The sequence below is a fragment of the Macrobrachium nipponense genome, chromosome 26 (assembly GCF_015104395.2).
Source record: "Macrobrachium nipponense isolate FS-2020 chromosome 26, ASM1510439v2, whole genome shotgun sequence".
NCBI lineage: Eukaryota > Metazoa > Arthropoda > Malacostraca > Decapoda > Palaemonidae > Macrobrachium > Macrobrachium nipponense.
Genome location: NC_087215.1, coordinates 40,527,689 through 40,550,388, shown reverse-complemented (window position 1 = coordinate 40,550,388; position 22,700 = coordinate 40,527,689). Strand labels below are relative to the sequence as shown.

Genomic DNA, 22,700 nt, shown 5'->3' with positions numbered 1-22,700 from the left:
AAATTATGACAACTGCCCTGTAGAGAATAGAATGCAAAGTTATATTAATCTGCGTTGGGAATTAGATCGCCCTAATGCCCGTAATGGAACTTCCTTGCACCCATAAGGAGGTTAGAAACGCTAGATACGGCCGTTGCAGGGAAAAAACGATATTCCCCTGGAAACATACACTTACCCACCATTATTGCCACCAGCGTTCTTTGCGGTGAACTTTATATGCTACCCAGCAAGCAAAGCCTCATTCGCCCCCTGCCAGCTGCTTTAGGCAGCTAAAGAAGCAAAGAACTCACCAAATATATATTCACTGATAGGTCGAATGATCTTCGTATATTACTAGCTATCGCAGAAGCTGTTGTCTCATCTCTCTCAAAGAATGCTGGAAAATATTTGTTAATGCTTCCTTTCTGACAATTTAGCGTCCGACCCTTGCAAACAAACCATAGAAGTTTCTCATAGTAATTAGGAAAGGTTGTTTGGCAATACACAGTGGCTCAAGAGAAGTCGTTCAGGCTGTCTTGGCGAGTGCACCTTATGAAAGCAGTGCGTTTATTACGAGAGTATGAGCAAATTCTGTTTTCAACCAAAGTAGATTGATCATTTTAAACTACATTTAAATGAAATGGAAATCAGATGCAATAGTAAGGAACACTTGCAGTGTCATACAGCAGGTATCACTGGGACCCCATCTCATACAAATTAAACATACAACCATACTATCAACAATATTTCCCATGACCCTGAATAGGAACTTTACTCTGTTTTTTTTTTTCATCTGTCCATCCGCCTGTGGTGTTTCCGTATGGTAACACTGCGTTCCGGGCTTTAGATAGTTACATTCAGCTTACAATAATATCCTATTTCGAATATTAACGGTGTACTTCACATACAGTAAATTATTAAAACACTTTTCAGTTGCAAATGTACACCCAGATATTCTTTTATTTACCTGAAACTTACACAGTGTAACTATTTTAAGCCCGGGACGCAGTATTACCATACAAAAACACCACAGGCGGATGGACAGATGGATAAAAACAAAGTATAGTAGCTATTATCAGCAGACTAAGAACTGGATGTTTAAATGAATTGCAAGTAATAGCAAACGCCCCTAAACCATGCAGTTACTGTTAAAGTCCCATGAATCATTGCTTCTTACCCTGCCCAGAAACAAAGACCAGATTTCAGACACTACCCATTCACGTCAACTAAACTAGATTCTTGTGGAATTTACAGTTCGGAAGTTCTTCCTAAAAGCTTTGTTAACCATGTTGATTATTGCAAATTGCTAATGTGTGTTACAATATGAGTCTTATCACTTCATTGTGATTCATATATACACATTAAGCTACAAATGTCCTTTAATATCTAATTCGCTCTGCCTCGGAATTAATATATTTTCATATATGTTAACTGAAGGGGAATTTTTTAGTTGATAAGAAATTCGTCAGCTCATGGGCGCGAACCACGTAACCAAGAATTCAGGATGTACAGTGAAGCTCTTTACTCACAAGGCCATTGCGAGATAGCCTTGTGGGTAAAGAGCTTCACTGTACATCTTGAATTCTTGGTTCCCTGGTTCGCACCAATGAGCTGACGAATTTATTATCAACTAAAAAATTCCCATTCGGTTAACATATATAAAAATATGTTAATGCTGAGGCAGAGCGAATTAGATATTAAAGGACATTTGTAGCTTAATGAGGTAACACCAGATGAGCAATATGTGAGTTGCCCTTAAAAAGTCTTACTTAGTATTCATTTGAACAGGAACGCTAAATCTTCTGATTAGTGATATTCACTTAAAAAGAGTGGTAGGTAAATGAAGAATAAGAATGAAGTTTCAGTTCTGTATAATCAAGTTAAACTTTATGCTTTTTCACCAAAGAAAACTGCTTTTAGAAGTTATGGCATCAATAAAATTCCAAGTTATAATGTGAACGACGGGAGGTGCGTTGAAAGTCTAGGGGTATTCTCCAGTTCTAAGAGAAACATCACTGAAAGTACATACTCTAAGATTTCCCTTTCATCCGCAATTTTCTCTTTCTCCACAGTGCAGTCAGAAGTACATGACATTGCAAACATGTCATACCTTGAGTGACGGCACAATTTCATGATTATTATTCATCGCCGTTATCCATTTTACATGTACTCACTTCATCAGTCTTGCTATTTTTTATTTGTTGACGCCACTGCTGACTGCAGTCTGATTTCTTTCTCACACCTAGTCACAGTTGTTGTACCATTAAGATTACAAACGCAACTTCTCAGGGATCGGACATAAGCACCTAGCATCATCACCAAATATCGTGTAAAGGATACATGGATTCTTCATGAGAATCACTTTCTTTCAAAGATCATTTTTACACTCTCGGCAACACTTACCAAGTTAACTTGTGCAACAACAATGAGGACTCCTACCATCATGCATATGGGGATAAGCAGTTCATCCTCATGAAATTTCTGAAATACTGAAAAATTAACGTTATCAGAAACAAGGCTTATACTTCAACTTAATAAAATACATTCATCAAAGTCAATTGATTACTTAATACATCAAATAAAGGTAAATGATATAGAACTACCTAAGTTACAGGATCTTTACTCAGTCCTTAGTCCTTGCAGAAGGTGGAATTTCTTTAATCTTACCGGCTATATGGATCATACGCTTTACTTTGCTTTTAGAGGAGCTCCTCTGTTAAAAAAAAAACTAATCTAGTGATCACTACAATGGCAGGTAAGGTTATTACATGTAATGTAAAAGTTAAATAATGCATTGCTATTTTAATAGTATTGACCCTTTCTTGTCCTTTTATGTCCTGGATCATGAATTGGGTACGTTTAGATTTGTGACCATTTTTGCCAATAACTCCATATTGCTGCTTGGGATGTATTTACATTTTGATGTCACTTCTCATCCACAATGAGTCTGGCGGTTACATTCCTGTAGGTCAGTGAAATTTCCACATCTTAATCTGCAGTTGGTCCATTTTGGGTTATAAATGTAGATGTTGATCTACATAAAGACAGGACGTTTCAGGTCTGTGAATTATGTTTGAGTCTTTGGCATCGCAAATAGTGTATTGAAATGAGTAGGACAATTTTTGCAAGTTTCCCTTTTGTTTCTCGGTGTGAGTGTGAAGTAGAAGTACTGTTTGTTTTGTGTCCATTATTAGGGTATGGTTAGCAACCAACACGTGTAGGGAAGGGAGTAAAGGAATAATATTTAAAGACCTTTTTGTATTAAGAGGAACTGTGATAAGCAAGTCTTCGTTAGTAAGGGCAGCTTTAGGGAAAAGATATAGTAAGTTGGTTAGCTCAATCGGAAAATTAGGTAACTTGTTATACTTAAGTTTGGCTTCCAACACTATTTATTATAAAATTTTCAATGACAACAAATTTGCACAAACTTTTCTTGAGAAGCAGCAACTAGACTTAACAAAGGTCTTCGATTTGTCTCCTGCTTTCTTTACCTGTAATTCACTTTCTTTGATTTAAAATTAAATTGGTTCTTTGGATACAATTTTGTGTTTTCTTAGCAAAAGTTTCAAATGTTTGTCTTAGCAATACTTCTTGTGCTATTAGGATAATCAAAACTTTTTGTTTATGTCTTAGGTTTGTCTTTGTAACTAGTGCTTCTAAATTTACCTTTATCATTTCGTCTTCTGAGGTAGTGATTGTTCCTCACAGAGAATAAAGTTGGTCTTGTAACTAGTGCTTCTAAATTTACCTTTATCATTTCGTCTTCTGAGGTAGTGATTGTTCCTCACAGAGAATAAAGTTGGACTTGTACGACCTCCCAGAAATCACTGTGGGCCTCTTGAAATGATAGCTGGCATTATAGCTGGTGGTAGCCCTCTTCTCCCGTGGTTGTTCCATCTCTCAGATGTCTTCTTGATCCTGAAAATAATATTCCTTGTTATTCTGATTCCTCATTACATAACTTTGGCTTTTAATCTAGAGTCAACTAGATCAATAAGACATTTAAATAGGTCCTATTTGATGGTTGCGATCTTGAATATCATTGTAATCTATCTGAATTCCTGTATATTCACCCAAACTGATTTATCTATCCTTCTTCCTATTGAATGATATCATACTTCCTGCATCGATTGTGGCTTTTCATGTAATTCATACATAGAATGAATATCATCAATACTCGTGTTTTCTTTGTAGATTACCTGGGAGAATATTTTCATTTCAGTATTTTCTAAATAGTTATTACAGTACCATAACTACTCAAACATTAGTCATAGAAAATATGGATGTGAATTTGGTGCACCTTTTAACTCCAGAATCTTTACTTCGAAACCGACTTGTTAGTGTAGGTGATGCAAAAATAAAGAAATATTCGTTACCAAGTCAGCCCATTAAAGTAAACTCAGCAATAAAGAAAATCAAATATTGGGAATATTAATGACAGTTGATACCTAGTAGCATAAAGTAATTTACTGGAATCTAGCTCTTCTTGTTCTGAGACTGTATCCTGTTCTATCCTCCATGTCTTATTTGTTACAATTATCCCAGTTAAAGACCTTGGTGTGATATTGAGTAGGAACATCTTATGCAATGATCAAATAGCAATACTGTTGGCAAAATGCAAAGCAAAAATGGGAATGTAGTTACAGCACTTCAAAACAAGAAAAGTTGAACACATGATTATGCTTTATAAAACGTATGTACGTAGTCCACTTGAATATTGTAGTATGATGTGGTACCCACACTACCAAAAGGATATTGCACAAATAAAGTGTACAAAGGTCCGTTACAGCTAGAATAAAAGAAGTTAAGGACCTTGACTACTGGGAAAGACTACAATTTTTAAAATGATATAGTCTAGAAAGGAGAAGAGAACGCTACATGATAATACAGGCATGGAAACAGATAGAAGGAATTACCGAAAACGTCATCGAGCTAAAAATATCAGAAAGAGCAAGCAGAGGTAGACTAATAGTGCCCAAACTATACCAGGAAAACTAAGGAAAGCACACAGGACATTAATCCACTACGCACCAGCATCGATAATGCAGCGTCTATTCAATGCGTTGACAGCTCATCTGAGGACCATTTCAGGAGTGAGGCGAGATGTGTTTAAAATAAGCTCGACAAATATCTAAGCTGCATCCCAGACCATCCAAGATTGGAAGATGCAAAATATACCAGAAGATGCATTAGCAATTCTCTGGTAGACATTAGAGGTGTCTCACACTGAGGGACCTGGGGCAACCCAAACGAGCTGTAAGGTCTGTAAGGTAGTAGTTTCTTGACTTCTTTCAACTTTTTCCTAAACCTCGTCTAGGGAATCTGCATATGTAGAAGGGTCTGAATAACTCATTCTTCTTACCTTCAGTTTAGTTTCTAGTACTTCTGTTACGAAATATGGTGCTGTAAACCTTATACCTAACATAATTTTATTATTCTTGCTTTTCACTTCTGTTCTTATATGTACTTCATCTCCAATATTATAATTTGTGGTTTTCAATTCCTCTAGGTGTCTTTCTATCATAGCTTTCCTGTGCCTCCTCACGATGTTTAAGTATAACTTTAAAATTGTTCATTCTTATTTTCATAGTATCTCCTGAATAATTAGAGTGGATTGAATGATTTAACTACCCTTAATATAGTCTTTGTTCATATCTCATTAAAGCTTTCATAGGTTTTGCCTGGATACTGATATGATATTCATGCAACAACAATTGTACTAAGGGTAGATTAATGTCCCAGTCTCGTTCCTGTCTAACTGTTTATCTCAGAGTGTCTAAAACTTTGCTATTATATTGTTATACTAGATGTACAACTCTGTACATCTAGTAAGTGCATCAATGTAAACTAATATGTTGATTTCACTTGTGTGTAAATTGGTGATTAAATCTATTGCTACTCTCAAATGGAGTCTGTTGGGGAGGAAATTTTCCCACAGGACTTCCTTATCTGTCATTCCCTTGAAACTGTTGCAAATTTACTGAGATCCTTATAGAGTCATCCTATATATTTATAGGCATTCTTATAACCTTTTCCCATGGATATTCCTTGATCTGTCTTGCTTACTATTTTATGAGATGTCTGAAAATGATTGACACTCCGAGTAACCTGCATAATACTCTATTTATAATTCTTAATTCATCCAGTGGGCATACAATCTTACTACTTTTCACCCTCTCTTTGGCTGAGGTACTACTATCCATTCCAGGGACTGCGAGTAATCGTTTTTCTTAAGAATCTTTCAAACTAATTATGTGATCTTTGAGACAGTGTATGAGACACCTCCCACTAATTTTTGGTAATATAGTGCATTGTCAAATGGTGTCAGGCAAGACGTTTACTCTTGACTGTTAAAAGCAAAGTCGCATGAGTCAGCAGAACTGCTGTACCAAATCGAACGTCCGCTATTCCCCAACCCCTCCCTAGCTTACCTCCCTCTCTGTCACTCTTTCTTTATCGCCGTCTTTCTTATCTCTCCCCCAATACCTCTTAGTAATTTACAATATGCAATAAAATACAGTTTTCCATGATATTTTTCAATACCAGCGTGAAAAGGATAGTGAGGTTTGACGGTCCAGAGCCTTTAAAGATGATAGTAGGTACATTATACTGGGTGAGCATGATGAAGGTCATACGCTCTTTAGCCTACTCCCATTTATAACTTGAGAAAATACAATAGCCATAATTATATGACCACATAATCCACAAAAACCAACATATTTATAACATCCAATATTACTAGATATAATACACAGGAAAGGGGGCTGGGGTCGCAGACGTCGAGACCAGAAAAATGGGTTGAGGGAGGGATGAGGAGGAGACGGTTAGAGGGAGGGAGGTGGGGAATGATGGGAAGGTGATAAAGGACGTTCAAATTCATAAGTTGAGGATGCTCTGCAACACCATGTAAGTCAAGAGTAAACTCCTTAACTAAAACTATTTGACAGCCAAACATTAGTGGGAGGTGTCTTGTACACTGTCAAAGCACCATTTTGATCAAATTGTTAGTAGTGGTATCCCACTATCCACCTGTTTTATTTTTTCTTTAAAATCTCGTCTTGTCTTTGTTCCTTTAAAAAGTGGATTTACATCATTCTTCTGTATAATTCATCGTGAAGACCCAATTCATGGTTTCCGTAAACTGCAATTCTTAGTTAATCATACTTCTGCTATCATCTTGAGGGAAATATCTCAAGAATACATTTTCAACTTTGCTTGATTTGTCATTTAGATAATTTAATTCTATTTTATCATTCTTGTGCAGTCATGAACCAATGTACTCTTTCCCAGAATAATTTGCATTCTTCAACATCCTTATGACAGCTGTGTGACCAGTGAGGATTGTTATGTTGCAACCAAAGATAATCGAATGTTTGGGACAAACTTTAAGTGAAAGAGGTGTCAACATAAACGATTTACAGATAATGGCCATTAACTCTACAACACAAACCTTTAATCTGAGTAACACTATCACAAAGGTCTGATGAAATATACCCAGTTTTTTAATGAAAATAAAACAAACTTATATTCAAGGACTCCGTCATTTATATTCCACATCCTCCATAATAGATATGTTGATGGAGCAGATATAGTTTCAGAATTCTTCATAAATTTGCAATACAATCCTTCTTAACCTAAAAATGATTTCACATCTTTTTTAAATTGAGGTCTGTACCTGTAAATTGTTTGTCTTTTTCACTGAAAGTTTGTCCCAAGTATTTGATTTTCGTCTTTAAGAAAGTATATTTCTTTAGATTTAATTTCCAATTTGCTTTCCTAAGTCTCTTCAAGACTTCTCTAATTAGTCTTGATGAAAAAAGCACATCATTAACTTCTTTTTACTCTGGTAATGGTAGAATGCTCTTTGGTCGTAAGTCTAGCCCAGTCTCTTTAGTCTGATTAATGGATACAGTATTGGATGAATTAAGGTTTCCACTGTTTCACTGGCGATCAAATAACTGCAGGTACTGTAGTGGAGAATATAAGACTAATCAGACTAAAGAGACTGGGCTAGACATAAAACTAAAGCGCATTTTACCATTACCAATGTAAAAGGAAGTCAATGATGTACGTTTTTCATCTAACGGAATTTGTAAGAATCTCTGGAGTAGATATATAGTTATTGAATATCTTTTGGATCCTATGAATTTGAAGAGATCTTTGGTACTTGGTACTGGATAAGGATCTGTTACGGTGATCTTATTAAATTTCATAAAGTCTACCAGCACTCTGTAAGATTTCTCTCTTGGGTATACCAATAAAAAGGGAATGATCTACTTGATTTAGAAGATCGTATCATTCCTATATTTTTCTTTCTCTGGAGTTCCTTTCCAATAATCTCATTTTTCGAGTGAGCCACTCGATATGAATAAATATAAATGGGTTTGCTGTTGGATATTATGCCAGGCCTATGTGAAATGATGTCTGTTTCCTAAAGTATTCCCTTCTATAGCAACATGTCTCTATATTTGCTCAGTGGTTCTAAAAGTTTTTCCCGTGCGCACTTGTCTGCTTCTTCTTTCAAATTATTCCATATTTTGATTACACTTAAATCTAATGATTAGGCTGAAGTTTCGCTTCCACTGTTAATCAGTGCTATTGGCTTACTTGAGTCGCATTTAGTCCAGGAGCCAAGGGATGTTTGCATGCATGAAAGGGCCAGAAAATTGCCTGCTCGATTTAGTTAGAGGGTCCACTGGGACACCTTCTTAGCGAGGGTAGACATCCAGAAACCCGGCAGTTTTCTCGTTATTCAGGGTTTTCGTTGAATTTCATTCAATCATAATAAATCCTTGTTTTTTTGCGTGTATTGGTTACATAAATTGTAATACCTCAGCAATGAATTGGTCTACAGAGCTCGTTTTAATGTACAGAGCTTGCTTTAGTAGGGTATGTATCAATCTTTCGGCGTGTTTAGTACAAGCCCGTTGCGGTTTACCGTAAAAACGCAAAATAAGACTAAATATTATAAAGATAATGACCCCAGGACATATTGAGATTTTTTTTTTTAATTGGGTATGTATCCACCTTTCCAGTGTGTTTGATACAAGCCCATTGGGGATTACTGTAAAAACGTAAAATAGAGACTAAATATCATAAAAATAATGACCACCAGGATATATTGTGAATTTTTCATTGTATCATTATTTCCTGTGACTTTTTTTCCTAACCAAAATTGTGACTTTTATTTTGTTATTTTTTTTCCTGTGACTTTATTACTGGTAGTTTCACATTTAGCCTCAGATTTTTTGGCAAGAACCACTTGAGGATAATGACTGTGTTGCCATTCATTTTTTCTTTGGTGCGCCAGAGTCAGACATTCTCCAATAAAAAAAAAAAAAAAATTAGGTTTCCCAAAATTTTAAGTGACCAATATGTGAACGGAGAACATAGAAGAAACTGGATTGATTCATCTTTTCCATTCTTATTGCCATCCCTAAGAATGAAACTCAGTATATATCTCTCTTGCCTCAGTATGCTGATCCGGTATATATTATATAAATAAACAGGTTTTCCAACTAATTTTAAAAAAAACTTGCCTATGTTATACCTAACCAGAATGTAAAAGCATTAAATTTTCAATTCATTCGCTTATTTTTCACAAATATTTAATTATGAAAAGTTCGATTTTAGTTTCCCATCCGAAAAGGTTAAAGTTTGACCTCTTGTGACCTTACGTATTATCCAATCTTATTGTGCTCGTGTCCGTTAAATAGGTAATTCCTTAAGCTATATTTTGAGAAGTGAACAAGCTCTGTAGGTCATTTCATTGCTAAGGTATTGCAATTTATGTAACCAATAGGCGTAAAAACAGGATTTATTTTGATTTCATCAAATTCAACGAAAACCCTGAATAACACGATAACTGCCGAGTTGCTGGATGTCTACCCTCGCTTAAAAGGTGTTCCAGTGGACCCTCTAACTAAATCAAACAGGTAATTTCCTGGCCGTTTCATTCATGCAAACATCCCTTGACTTTTGGAATCATTTCTTCCCAGTTTCTAACGTTTCTTAATTAGATTCCAAAATAATTGGTAATTTGCTAGACACTGGTATGGGTCAGTTTATAATACTTTCCCGTTTCTTTTTTTCTTCAGGATGCCTTTTCAATAACAGTTGTCTTTGGGTCGTATTCACTCTAAATTATTCCACTGATGGGAATTCCTGAATTTAGATGACCATTTCTTCTACTAAGTTGTTCTTTTGGAGAGTCAGAAGTGATTCCTTCCGGGACTATAGTTGGATAACCAAGAAATGAGCAAAGCATATCCACTCCTTTTGCAATTATGGCCATATACTTAAGTAAAGATTTTTCCGGTTGAAACGGAAAATTAATTTTTCGCAGCATTATTGTATTATTTTCGTGTATATCCGTGATTCTGCAGTCCGAAACAGGCTTTCAATTTGCTGCTCATTATATTCTCTGAAGAGTTATGTCCACAAATACTACTATGGGTTTACTTGAATCAGCATGAGTGAGAAGTATACAACCATAATCAGATTCCCCTTCCATGGGTATTTCATTAATAAGCGTTTTTTATTTGACAACTCATCTTTGAGGATTTTTATATTCTTTCTTCCTGTTCTTCATCTAGGTAGGCATATCCATTACCATGGTCTGGGGAAAATTTACCACTGGATTACATGACGGATACCCAATTGTCTGGTTGCAACAACTGTAAGGCACGTTCGTTGCGGTGTTCAAGTTCCTATTCTTGTTTCCCTAGTGATGGGCATGTGTCTCACTCTAGCCTTTCAATGCCTGACATTGTGCCCCGTATTCCTTTAATAGGTTAAGTAGCCGTACCGGTAGCCGGTAATTTGACTCCTGATAATTTCACTCTCTGTATTTTGACTCAGGTAATCTGACTCCAGGTAATTTCAGTCTCTGTATTTTGACTCCGGAAATCTGACTCCCCGTAAATTTCATTATCGGTAATTTGACTCCTTGACGTAATTTAGTTACCTTATTAAAAAGGCTCGTGTAAGATTCTTGATTATTGTTTGGAAGCAATGTAAGCATGTGTACCTGACTTTTCAGGTGTGTGGGTACATCTTGCTTTTCTATGAAGGGCAACTGGTTTAAATAAGAATGAGAACAGGTTTCCGTTGTTCTCTCTGCCCAATTTATCATTAACGTTAATCTTGCAGTGATCGAAAATCTTGCATGAATATATATATCTATATATATATATATATATATATATATATATATATATATATCTATATATTAGATATATATATATATATATATATATATATATATATATATATATATATTATATATATATATATATATATATATATATATATATATATATATATATATATACATACATATATATATATATATATATATATATATATATATATATGTATAACTGAAACACGAAAGTTTGAACGTGATAAATCCATAAATAAAGGTATAAGCCACGAAGGAAAAATAAACAACGGAGTTTCTGCAAGATCGCTGGAGTCAACATACAGAGACTGAAATTACCTGGAGTCAGATTACCGGAGTTATTTGTGTGACTGTGAGAATGCATAGGTAAGTGACTGTAGAGGGTGTAAGCAAGGCAGTTTAAGAGACTGAAGAACCGGAAAGTACCAGTGGTTGATGAGATTGCCAGTGAGATGCTGCTATATGGGGACAGAAGTTTAACTGAGTTGGTGAGTTATGTGTAAGGTGTCTGAAGAAAAGCTCTTAAGAAATGGCTTAGAGGAATAATTGTTCCTTTGCATAAGGGTGAAGGTGGTCAAGGAGGCTGTAATAATTAAAGAAGCCTAACGGTTCTCATTCTAATAGGAAAGGTGTGTAACAAACGTTTGGGTGAAAAAATAATTCAGTTGTTGAAAACGGATCGTTTGTCGCTGGTGTTTGCAGATGATATCGTCCTCCCACTTCCTGATTTTAATTTTCCTTCATAACCTTAACCTTGGTCGTATTGACTCCCAACCTTTTTCAAAACTTTAGGTAGTCCTCTTCCCTGTCTGTAATCAGCATTATATCATCTGCTAACACCAGCCAAGAAGGAAACATATGAAGGGAATGCAAAGAAAATTTTCCTTTAAGGAAGTGAAGGGTGGACGCTGAATGTTAGTGAAAGAAAGAGATGAAAGTTAGATAGAGATATGCTTGTGTAGCATGTGTGACTTGAGAACTGATAGAGCTAAAATGTGGCGCAGGAGAGAAAAAGCAATAAAATGGTTTGTGTTTTATGAAATGTTGGATCAGACTGTTTAGAGATTAAGTCATGTAAAAGGCATGGAGAGCAGCAGATTGGAGAAATCAGTATATACTCAAAAGTATTAGCAGAAAAGAAACAAATTCAATGGAAATGGAACAGTTTAGGCAAAACATTGAGGTCAAGGAAATGAATGCACGGTATAGGTAAGCTGTACATTGATCTTAGGGGCTGCCTTCTGCTGATGATAAGCCCTCTGTATAGATTTATGAAGCTGCTAACATTGTGGGAGTGAATGGAATGTTGTAATGTTGTTTTTACTGCTGCCAGCCCGTCCGATGTGAAATGGTTTAATTGTAAGTATATATATTATAATATATATATATATTATATATATTAAGTATTATATATATATATATTATATAGATGATACAATATATATATATATATATTATAAATAAAAATAGGTATATATATTAATAATATATAGATATATATATAATAATATATATAATAGTATATATATATTATATATTTTTATATAATATATATATATATATATATATATATATATATTTATTTTATATATATATGATATATATATATATATACTATATATATTATTATTGATATATATCATATATATATATATATATCTATATATATATATATATATAGTATATATATCTATATTATATACTATATATTATATATTTTATATATATGTATATATATATACATACCGAAAATTAATCCATGTTTGGTTGCATGAGTACGTGTAATCTATAGCATTCTGTCAAGAGATTTAAACAATAAAAAAGGGTTAAGTAAAAGAATAGATTAATGCCAAGGATTTATTTCAAAACTTACTTCGAACATGTTCGGGTAATATTTCGATTAAAAGATTTTCCCACCCAATCTCGGTATCATGCTTGGTCAGCGCCTACTCTCAGAGTTTTTAGCACTTTTCAGTCTTTTCATTGGCTGAGGCAGTTGAAGCAGTATCAGCCACGGAGTGGTCATCATCGCTCTCAGTTGCACATGACAGGCACGGCAATTTCTTCTCCATAGCAGCTCTGTATTTGGGGTGGCTGATGGCATAGACAATGGGGTTGTACACAGCATTGGCTTTAGCGAAAACAGAACCCCAGATGGAGAACAGAGGAGTGATCATTTCCTTGTAGTTCATGCCTCCAATATTGATGATGAAGTAAGGAGTCCATGCCATGAACCACAGGGAAACGGTCATAAGGGCAACCTTAGCAAGGCGGCACTCGTTTGATGTCTTTTTGGCTTCTGGGTCATTTCTCAGAGACTTGACGCCCATCTTCTTGGCCTGTTCACGCATCTGTCTCTCGTGAGTGGCAACAGCCTTCAAGATGAATGCGTAGCAGTAGACGATTAAGAACAGGGGGAAGATATAACAGTCGATGGCATAGAAATAGAGGTAAAGGTGGCTCCAAAGATCATCACTGAGATAGTCAGTACCACAGGCGGTCATGTTACCTTCAGGAACATATCTGCAGAATCCGAAGAATGGAAGGGCACACCAGAAAATAGTCTGGATCCATACAAACAGAATTCTCAGCATAGCATCCTTGTTGGTTAAAGGTTTGGCAGAGATTCCCTTTACAATGACATTGTAACGATCGAGGGTTATGAAAACCATAGACCAAATGGAGGCGGTTCCACAGATAGAACCAATGCAAGCATAGATCTCACAGAAGATACCACTGAATGACCACATCTGGTAGTAACAGTTCACCAAAATAGGTGGGCACATGAATGCCATCATACAGAAGTCTGAGAAGGCAAGATTTACAACAAACATGTTTGATGGTGTTCTGAGAGATTTGGTGTTCATGAAAACCCAGATTACAACGAAGTTGCCGGCTACAGAAAGAACCCCCATGATAAACATCCAGAAACCAACCAAACTGTACCAGAGAGGGTTCATGGGAGGGTGCTGGTACCAATGTTCGTGGATGTAGCCCAAAAGCTCTCGAGGTACCCTGTCGACAACGGTGTAGTTGCCGTATGGGTTCGTTGAGGCCATGAGGCCACTGCCAACCATGTTGGAGGGATCTTCCCAGTAACCCATCTGTAAAGACCACAAGTTTATAAGGTTTAGTGTTCGAATGAAAAGTGATGATAATAATTTTATCTGCAAATAATGTGTGAACTGTAGTGTTAAAAAGTATAAGGAAATCTGACACCTCGGAATCTTAATGAGATACTGTTTAATCCAATTTGCCTTCCTTTTATTATTTGGTAGCCTATAATAATAATAATAATAATAATAATAATAATAATAATAATAATAATAATAATAATAATAATAATAATAATATAATAATAATAACCAATATAAATTATCATTAAAATCTTTAGTCTATAAGAATTACATAATTATGTTGTGCTTTGTATCTAGATTTGGGGTCCCTGCATCGCTTGGTATCCAAAATTGCCTTTTTTGAAGGAGTATCGTCTCACCATTATAAGTCCGCATTACTTTATCTTCATATTCGTTGCAATATCAAGCATCTACGTGAAATTCTCCATATTTAGTTCTTTTTCACTAGTCTTTTTTTCAAAGGTAGTGGAAGGATATAATTATGAAATAAATTTATCCCCAGATCAGTTCCGGATTTCTCCCCAGTTTTGAGTCATTTTGCTAAACGCTTTTCTTGTCGTTTGTCCTATTACATCATATGGAGGGAAAGCGGAGGAAAAGTATTATGGGACCAATCTGTATGCACATCTTTTACATTTAGCAAAATGCATACATTAGGTTACAGCCCAGGAATATTTTATAATTTACTTCTGTTGGAATAATAATAATGGTAATTAATAACAATAATTATACTTAATAATAATAATTCTTTAAATAATTCTTATTATTATTATCGAAAGATATTGCTGCATCAGCTGTATTTAAGTTGTAAATGATCTTCTCTATTTTGCTAATAACAATTTTCTCTCTGCTACTGCAACAGACGAGTATCGCGCCGATATAATCCATCAGGAAGAGTCAATTTCACGATATTGTTGCATTAAATTTATTACATGAAGTAAATCAAATGTGGAGTGCATAGACCGTAGTGTTATATACACTATTATAGGTATAAATCAATGCTGGGTTTTGTTAAATTCTTGTAGTGGCCAACGTTTTTCTTGATATCTTCCGAATATGGTCACGGCAGTCGGTCGGAGTAGACTGCAGATGCTGTCATATGGTGGTTAGATTAAGCCAGCTATTATGTGGTGGTACGGGCTTTAATAAGTCATCACGAGCAAGTGCTTATGGCGATAGAAATGAAAAGTTCGACAGGCAGGGTTACCAACCCTTTTAAAATCTAAGGTACCCATCAGTAGGAGAGAGAGGGCGTAATAGGATACCTGGCAAGTAGTAGATGGCCAGGGAGTGAAGTCTCAGCTACGACTGCAGCTCTGCAACACTGCGGCTCAGCGACGACTGACGACGACTCTGAGATGCTGTGGTAGTCGTGGATGGATGGATTAAGCCAGCCTTGTGCTGGCATGGGCTAGTGGTAGATCATCAGGGGGTCAACCGCTCGCTGATTTTTCATTGGTTGGGGGCAAGGTGCGTTCCTCCTATTGGTTGGGGAAAATTTCTCTCAAGACAATTCTCGTCATTGAAGGCTTCGTTTCTGCAACCTGGCAGATCATCGAAGCTGGGGCGTAACGCCACAGGGCGTTGTGTGACAGTACGTGACGTCACGGTATCTCTCATTTTTATTGGCTGCTGGGCCGTGGTTGTCGCTTGGTCTGGTATTATTCGTACTTATATTCATTTGCCTTCTTAAGTTGGTGAGGAGGAAGAGCACTTCCTGTGGCATATTTAGTGAGGGTTTTTCTTGTTGTCTAAGGAGAGCCTCGAGTAATCACAAACGCTGCTAGTCAGGGGTCTTCCCTATTACTGAGCTTATAATTTATTATCAAAATCGATGTACCCGGAACTAGATCATGAAGAACAAGCCAGCCCCACCAGCAAACGACCCTTGAAGCAGACGAATGTAGTCTACCAATTCTTATGCCCCACTCGTGGATATCCCAGCTCTTACATTGGTATGACTTCTATGAAACTATCCAAAAGGATTTCTTGTCATGCATAGTATGGAGGGATTAAGAACCATACTAGGACAGCGCAGCAGGAAGCCATTTCCTGCGACGGTATTATCAAAAATACTAAACTAACAGCAGCGTTTGCGACTTCTGGAGACTCTCCTTATACAACAAGTGAAGCCTTCAGTTAAATCCAACACAGGAAGTGGTCTTATTCCCCACCAACTTAAGAAGGCTTATGAATATATAAATACAAATAATACCAGACCAAGCGACACCCACGGCCCACAAATACCAGATGAGACAAGCAGTCCAGCAGCCAATGAAAATTCGAGCCACCGTGATGTTATGCAACGTGACGCAACGCCCAGTGATGTAACGCCCCAGTTTCGACGATCTGCCAGGTTGCAGTAACGCGGCCTTCAACAACGAGAAGTGTCTTGAGAGAAGCTTTCTTCAACCAATAGGAGGAACTCACTGTGCCACCAACCAATGAGAAATCAGCGTGCAATTGAACCCCTGCTGAACTACCACTATATATTGAGTAGATCCCGAAAACATCTTATCGTTTCAGTTTTGATTTAGCATCCATAGAGTCGTCGTCAGTCGTCTCTCCCGTTCATTGAATAAAAACCTTGCCGTTTTCGTCATGAGCAGATGTCCGATGTAAAAGACATATTGTCTTAAACACTTTCAACTGATGAAAACTCAGAGCCATCAAGCACTCCTACTTCTCAGTTAGAGGATGACAACTCCTCCAATGGCGGAAATTCAGTAACACCATACTTTCCTATAGCTGAAATGAATCCAATGCTGAAGGATGGACTATGGTCCATAAAAAGAAAGCCCATAGAAAAATACCTAATCAAAATGAGGAAGCCCCTTCCAATCAAGTCTTCTACAACCAATCATTTGCCACCTCTTCCGAAATATCAAATCTCTGCCCAAGAAGAACTGTGCTTATGCAGCAGTACCAAAGCTCAAAAAACAAAAGCAACACTTTATTATGTCAATGAAACTCAATTTGGATAATGTGATCATCACACCAAAAATCAGAGAAATAATCAGAATTTCTTCGATTACAGTTCAACACTGCTTTCCAACTACTTTATCCGTCTGAGAAAGTTAGGAAAGCAGTTATATATAAATACCTAACTACCCTGCCTCTAGACCCCATTCTACAGCTTTGGAATGTTCTAGACGCACAGAGATGTATTGGGAAGTCGCGGACTCCTACAAGAGAAATCATTGCCACCTTGCAAGGAGATATTCCCAACCAAGATCCCATTGGAATATGGGGATCCTTCCCTACGGAAGCGTTCATACCTGAACCACTACGATGCTACAAGTGCCACAGATTTGGACACCGCTGCAGCCGCTGCACATCCACAGAGAGGTTGGTATATGCTGTAAACCACGCCCCTCTAAGCAGTGCCTTGATGTTTTCAAGAGAGGAGAAAACAGTAGAAAGCAAATGCCCAAACTGTTCTCTTCAACATCATGCTTGGAACAAACGATGCAAATTCAGCCTCGAAAAAGTTGCGAAGATGAAAGCAACTCCTCGACATCCCCCACCCTCAAAACCCATTCCGAAACCCAAGCAAGAAGCTGGAATCACCATATTTGATTCACTTAGTTTGATAGGTTTAATGCAACAATACCCTGAAATGACTCCTCCTGATCAATTGTATCGGTGCGATACTATTTACAAGTAACATGCAGGTGATGCAGCAATATCTTTCAATAATATCTGGTTGAAAAAGGGTCTGATTCCAGTATTATTATTATTATTATTATTATTATTATTATTATTATTATTATTATTATTATTGTAATAAAATCCTGAAAATAATCATGTGATACCAGATTCAAGAAACAAAAGGGAATAATATATATATATATATATATATATATATATATATCATATATATATATATATATATATATATATATATATATATATATATATATATATATATATATATATATATATATATATATATATATATATATATATATATATATATATATGAGTTCGTGGAAAGACATTCTGTTTATACCGTTTTATTAAGCAGCCGACGTTTTTTATCGCTTGATACATTTTCCAGGCTGAAAAAGCGAGTAAAATAAATAATGCTTGTATACATAAAGTAAGGATTATATACAACATTTACTAATGAGCACCATGTTCACATTAATTAAAACAGAACAAGAGAGAAAATTCAAACAGCAAATGACAGGGGGAACAAGACACCTACCCACTTGAATACAAGCATTATTTTTTTTATTTGCTTTTTCAGCCTAGAAAATGTATCAAGCGATACGAATCGTCGGCTTTTTAATAAAACAGATTTAAAAGAATCCCTTCCCATGAACTCCAAATTGTCTACTGCCTGAGCGCCTGCTCCATCCCTTGTATATATATATATATATATATATATATATATATATATATATATATATATATATATATATATATATATATATATTTATATATATATATATATATATATATATATTTATATATATATATAGATATATATATATATATATATATATTATTATGATATATTATATATGTTTATATCTTATATATTATATGATATATATATATATATATATATATATATATATATATATTGTCACATAAAGACAAAAGTTTTGTTTAGAAATTAGAGCTGTGAAATCAGTTAAAGTCGTCGTGCCATTTAATCTGTAAGACTTAAAAATTTATCATTCTGAGTTTTTTGTTGACATCACAGGGCTTCAATGAATAGTTGGAGCCTTTCACTTCAGGTGCATCCCTTTCCGTAACGCGTTTGTCATATTTGAAATATTAAGGTTTCCTAATTTCAAAATATGGCATTGCTCCCTTGAGGTCAACATAGTAATTTTGATGACAGAATTACTGACAACCTCGAACACATGACAAAGCCAAAATCGTTTCATTAGATAACTGTAAGTACTACGAAAATCCATATCGTACACACACAAATATATATATATATATATATATATATATGATATATATATATATATATATATATATATATATATAATATATGTATGTATATATACATACATGCATACATATATATATATATATATATATATATATATTTTATATTTATTTATATTTTTGTGTGTACGATATGGATTTTCGTAGAACTTACAGTTATCTAATGAAACTATTTTGGCTTTGTCATGCGTTCGAGGTTGTCAGTACTTCTGTCATCAAAACTACTATGTTGACCTCAAGAGAGCAATGCCATATTTTGAAATTAGGAAACCTTAATATTTCAAATATGAAAAACGCGTTACGGAAAGGGATGCACCTGAAGTGAAAGGCTCCAACTATTCATTGAAGCCCTGTGATGTCAACAAAAAACTCAGAATGATAAATTTTTAAGTCTTACAGATTAAATGGCACGACGACTTATACCGATTTCACAGCTCTAATTTCTAAACAAAAATTTTGTCTTTATGTGACAATTAAAGAAATTTGAATTCCCTGAGTAGAATGTATGCATCACAAAATTTAAAAAATATATATATTTTCTCAGCTGTTGTGGCTTTACCTTCAGCTAGTAACTCTATCCACATCCTACTTGAAGTACTGTGTATGAAAGGACGTTCTTTTAGTGGCTATTTGGACAAGGAAACGAATAGTGACCTAAGCAGCTATCGTCTGAAATTCTTGATGAGACTTCCATTTTAGCCGACTACTTCAGTCTCAAAAATGAAAATATTGCTATTCCCAATGAAACCCAAAAGGCGAATGACATACACAAATAATTCATCTCAGAGTGAACTGTCATGGAAATTTGTGTCAAGAGGACATCAATTGGGTTATGATATGAATTATGATAACTATAGTTGTGTTAATAACGATATTGATATTAGTATTACTCATTGCATGCAAATACGTTTCGTTCTGGCAAATGCAGGACACTCTCCTGTGCTGTTTTGCAATTACATTAGTAGAACAATAAATAAAACTTTAAATTTCTTCTGCCGAAAGAGACAGTAGCCGTTGAATGCTGGATAATTCTGTATGGTCATACTAATACTTCTAAAACCTACACAAGAATGGATTTTTGTCTTCTGCAACAATAGTTATGTCATCGAAATGTTTCTGAAACTGCTTTCTTTATAATACTACATACCTTATCGAGATACTACGAGGTGGTCGAGAATACTCAGTAGCGGCCAGGAACTGGTGCCCGGGATACCGTTCCAGTTGCTACCGATGCTCTGCACGAGGAGAGCACGCCCCGCAGTTCTATATATATACGACTTCCTTATAGTTCGATGAGCAGGTATTCGGTTGTTCATGCAGCAGAAAATGTGGCGTCTTAACTAAAAGTGTAATCAAGCGGTAAGTCAGTAATTGGCATTGAGGGAGAAGACCTTTAGTCTTGACCTATGTATTTCTGTATATATGAAGGACTTTCGGGGTTAAATATCTGACCTCAAAAACTGAAGTGAAGTTTTTCTTTAAAGTTAATACCTGTAAAAATCTCTCTCTCTCTCTCTCTCTCTCTCTCTCTCTCTCTCTCTCTCTCTCTCTCTCTCTCTCTCTCAAAAGTGAGAACAGGAGAATTGAATGATATCTGCTCATTTCTCCAGCGTAGATCATAAACCTCCGCCTGCCTAATTTTATTTCCATCAATCAGGAATGAATCGGCAGATTCAGTCGCTCGTCATTTCTATTTCAAGGGAAGACAGAAGAGAAACCATTCTCAGAGCCTTAGCTTGTATTCATTTTGAATGAGCTTGGCCTAAGGTGAGGCACCGCAGTTGGTGGAAAACGAAGAATTCAGAGATCTTTGGCTAACATTTTATTTTCTGTTATTAGCATCTGTACTTTGAAGGTCATTATGAAATAGGTCATGAATTATGAAACATTGACGTCAATTTGAAGGAAAACTTAAGAATGTAGAGAATTTTCGTTTTATGAAATCTCGTCGTTAATTTCTGAAAGCTTGACAGTTTAAAGTACGTGGAGATAGTCAATTGATTTTCAAATAAACTTCCAATTAGATTGTTCAGATTTTATGCGGATGTTTTGAGATCGTTACCGAGATATATTATTAAGGTTTTTAAGAATTCTTTTATTTAATCCCGTTTCTATTTCAATCTGAATATGAACATGCGTATGGGAAAGTTGTGACTTTTATTACAGTTCAAATGCAAAGGCTGTTGTTAGCGAGACATTCAGTACCCTATCCAGTCAACATCGAATGGACTGCAAATGTTCTGTCGGTAACTTCACCCTTGACACACGATCGATCTTCCCTTCGGTATGACACCAAAAGGACAAACGAGCAGCCTGTTTCTACATCGAGTCATCCAGTTTTATTTTACGACTACTCGTTGCATGTTACCATTATCGGCATCTTCTCGCCTCCCGTTGTTCGAGTGATTCAGAAATATGTATAGAAATAAGCCTCGAACTCGCGTACTTCAGGTATTCAAAAAGAAATACCTGAGCGTTTATGAGAGAATTTACACAAATTTGGTGAACAGGTATCCGTTAAAGACTATTTAGCTTTCTGTAAAAGAACACTATTGAGATGGTAATTTGTCTGTCGGTTCACACTTTTTCTGTCCGCCATCAGCTCTTAAAAACTACTGAGGCTAGAGGGCTGCAAGTCGGTATGTTGATCATCCACCCCACAATCATCAAACATATCAAATTGCAGACCTCTAGCCGCAGTTTTTCTTCTTCTATTTAAGGTTAAATTCAGCCATGGCCGTGCGTCAACACAGGCCACCACCAGGCGGTTGCTGACAGTTTTATTGGCCGTGACTGAAAGTTTCATGAGCCGTGGTTGAGAATTTCATACAGCATTATACGCTGTACAGAAAAGTTTTACTTGTTTTTAATACTGGGTGAGATTGGCCAGGTAGCGCATGCGCTCAACGTAGGACGCCATCTCTCTCTCTCTCTCTCTCTCTCTCTCTCTCTCTCTCTCTCTCTCTCTCTTTTTGCACTGTACATGCACATTCTCATTAGTGACTGTAAACAAATCACCTTTACAACAGACGAAACTGCCTACTTTAGAATGAAGAATAACAGCTTGTGTGATTCAGTCATAGTTCAAATTTGTACTCGTGATCCATTTCATAATTTGTATATCGAAATTCAATGTATAGTAAAACTAGATGCTTATTTTAGATACTACAACTTTTCACTTCACATAAAGTGTATCGCTTTATTTTTTGTAATATTCAATAGCCTATGAGCGTTGGTGTTTCTTTCACAGTGAGCATAGCATCAAATGGTCGGAACTCTTTAATTAATATATTCTTTACAGCCAATGTTATTTTAGTGCCAAGAATATGAGAACAAATACAAAGGTGAAGTACTTAAGGACAGAAATGTGTAGTAGGGAAAGCTTCCAAAAATCTTAACGAAAACTTCGTCCAGTGAAGGAAGAAAGCGAC

At 35.8% G+C, this 22,700-nt stretch overlaps 1 protein-coding gene across 1 annotated transcript; it reads right to left on the bottom strand.

Annotated features, from left to right (window-relative positions):
- Nucleotides 1-13,004: 13,004 nt before the first annotated feature.
- LOC135200202 (rhodopsin-like) lies at nt 13,005-20,502 on the bottom strand. The gene is made up of 2 exons (XM_064228639.1): nt 20,417-20,502; nt 13,005-14,265 (listed from the first exon to the last, which is right to left on the bottom strand). The coding sequence occupies exon 2, from the start codon at nt 14,263-14,265 to the stop codon at nt 13,123-13,125; it is 1,143 nt and encodes a 380-aa protein (XP_064084709.1). The 5' UTR covers nt 20,417-20,502; the 3' UTR covers nt 13,005-13,122.
- Between the last annotated feature and the right edge of the window lie 2,198 nt (nt 20,503-22,700).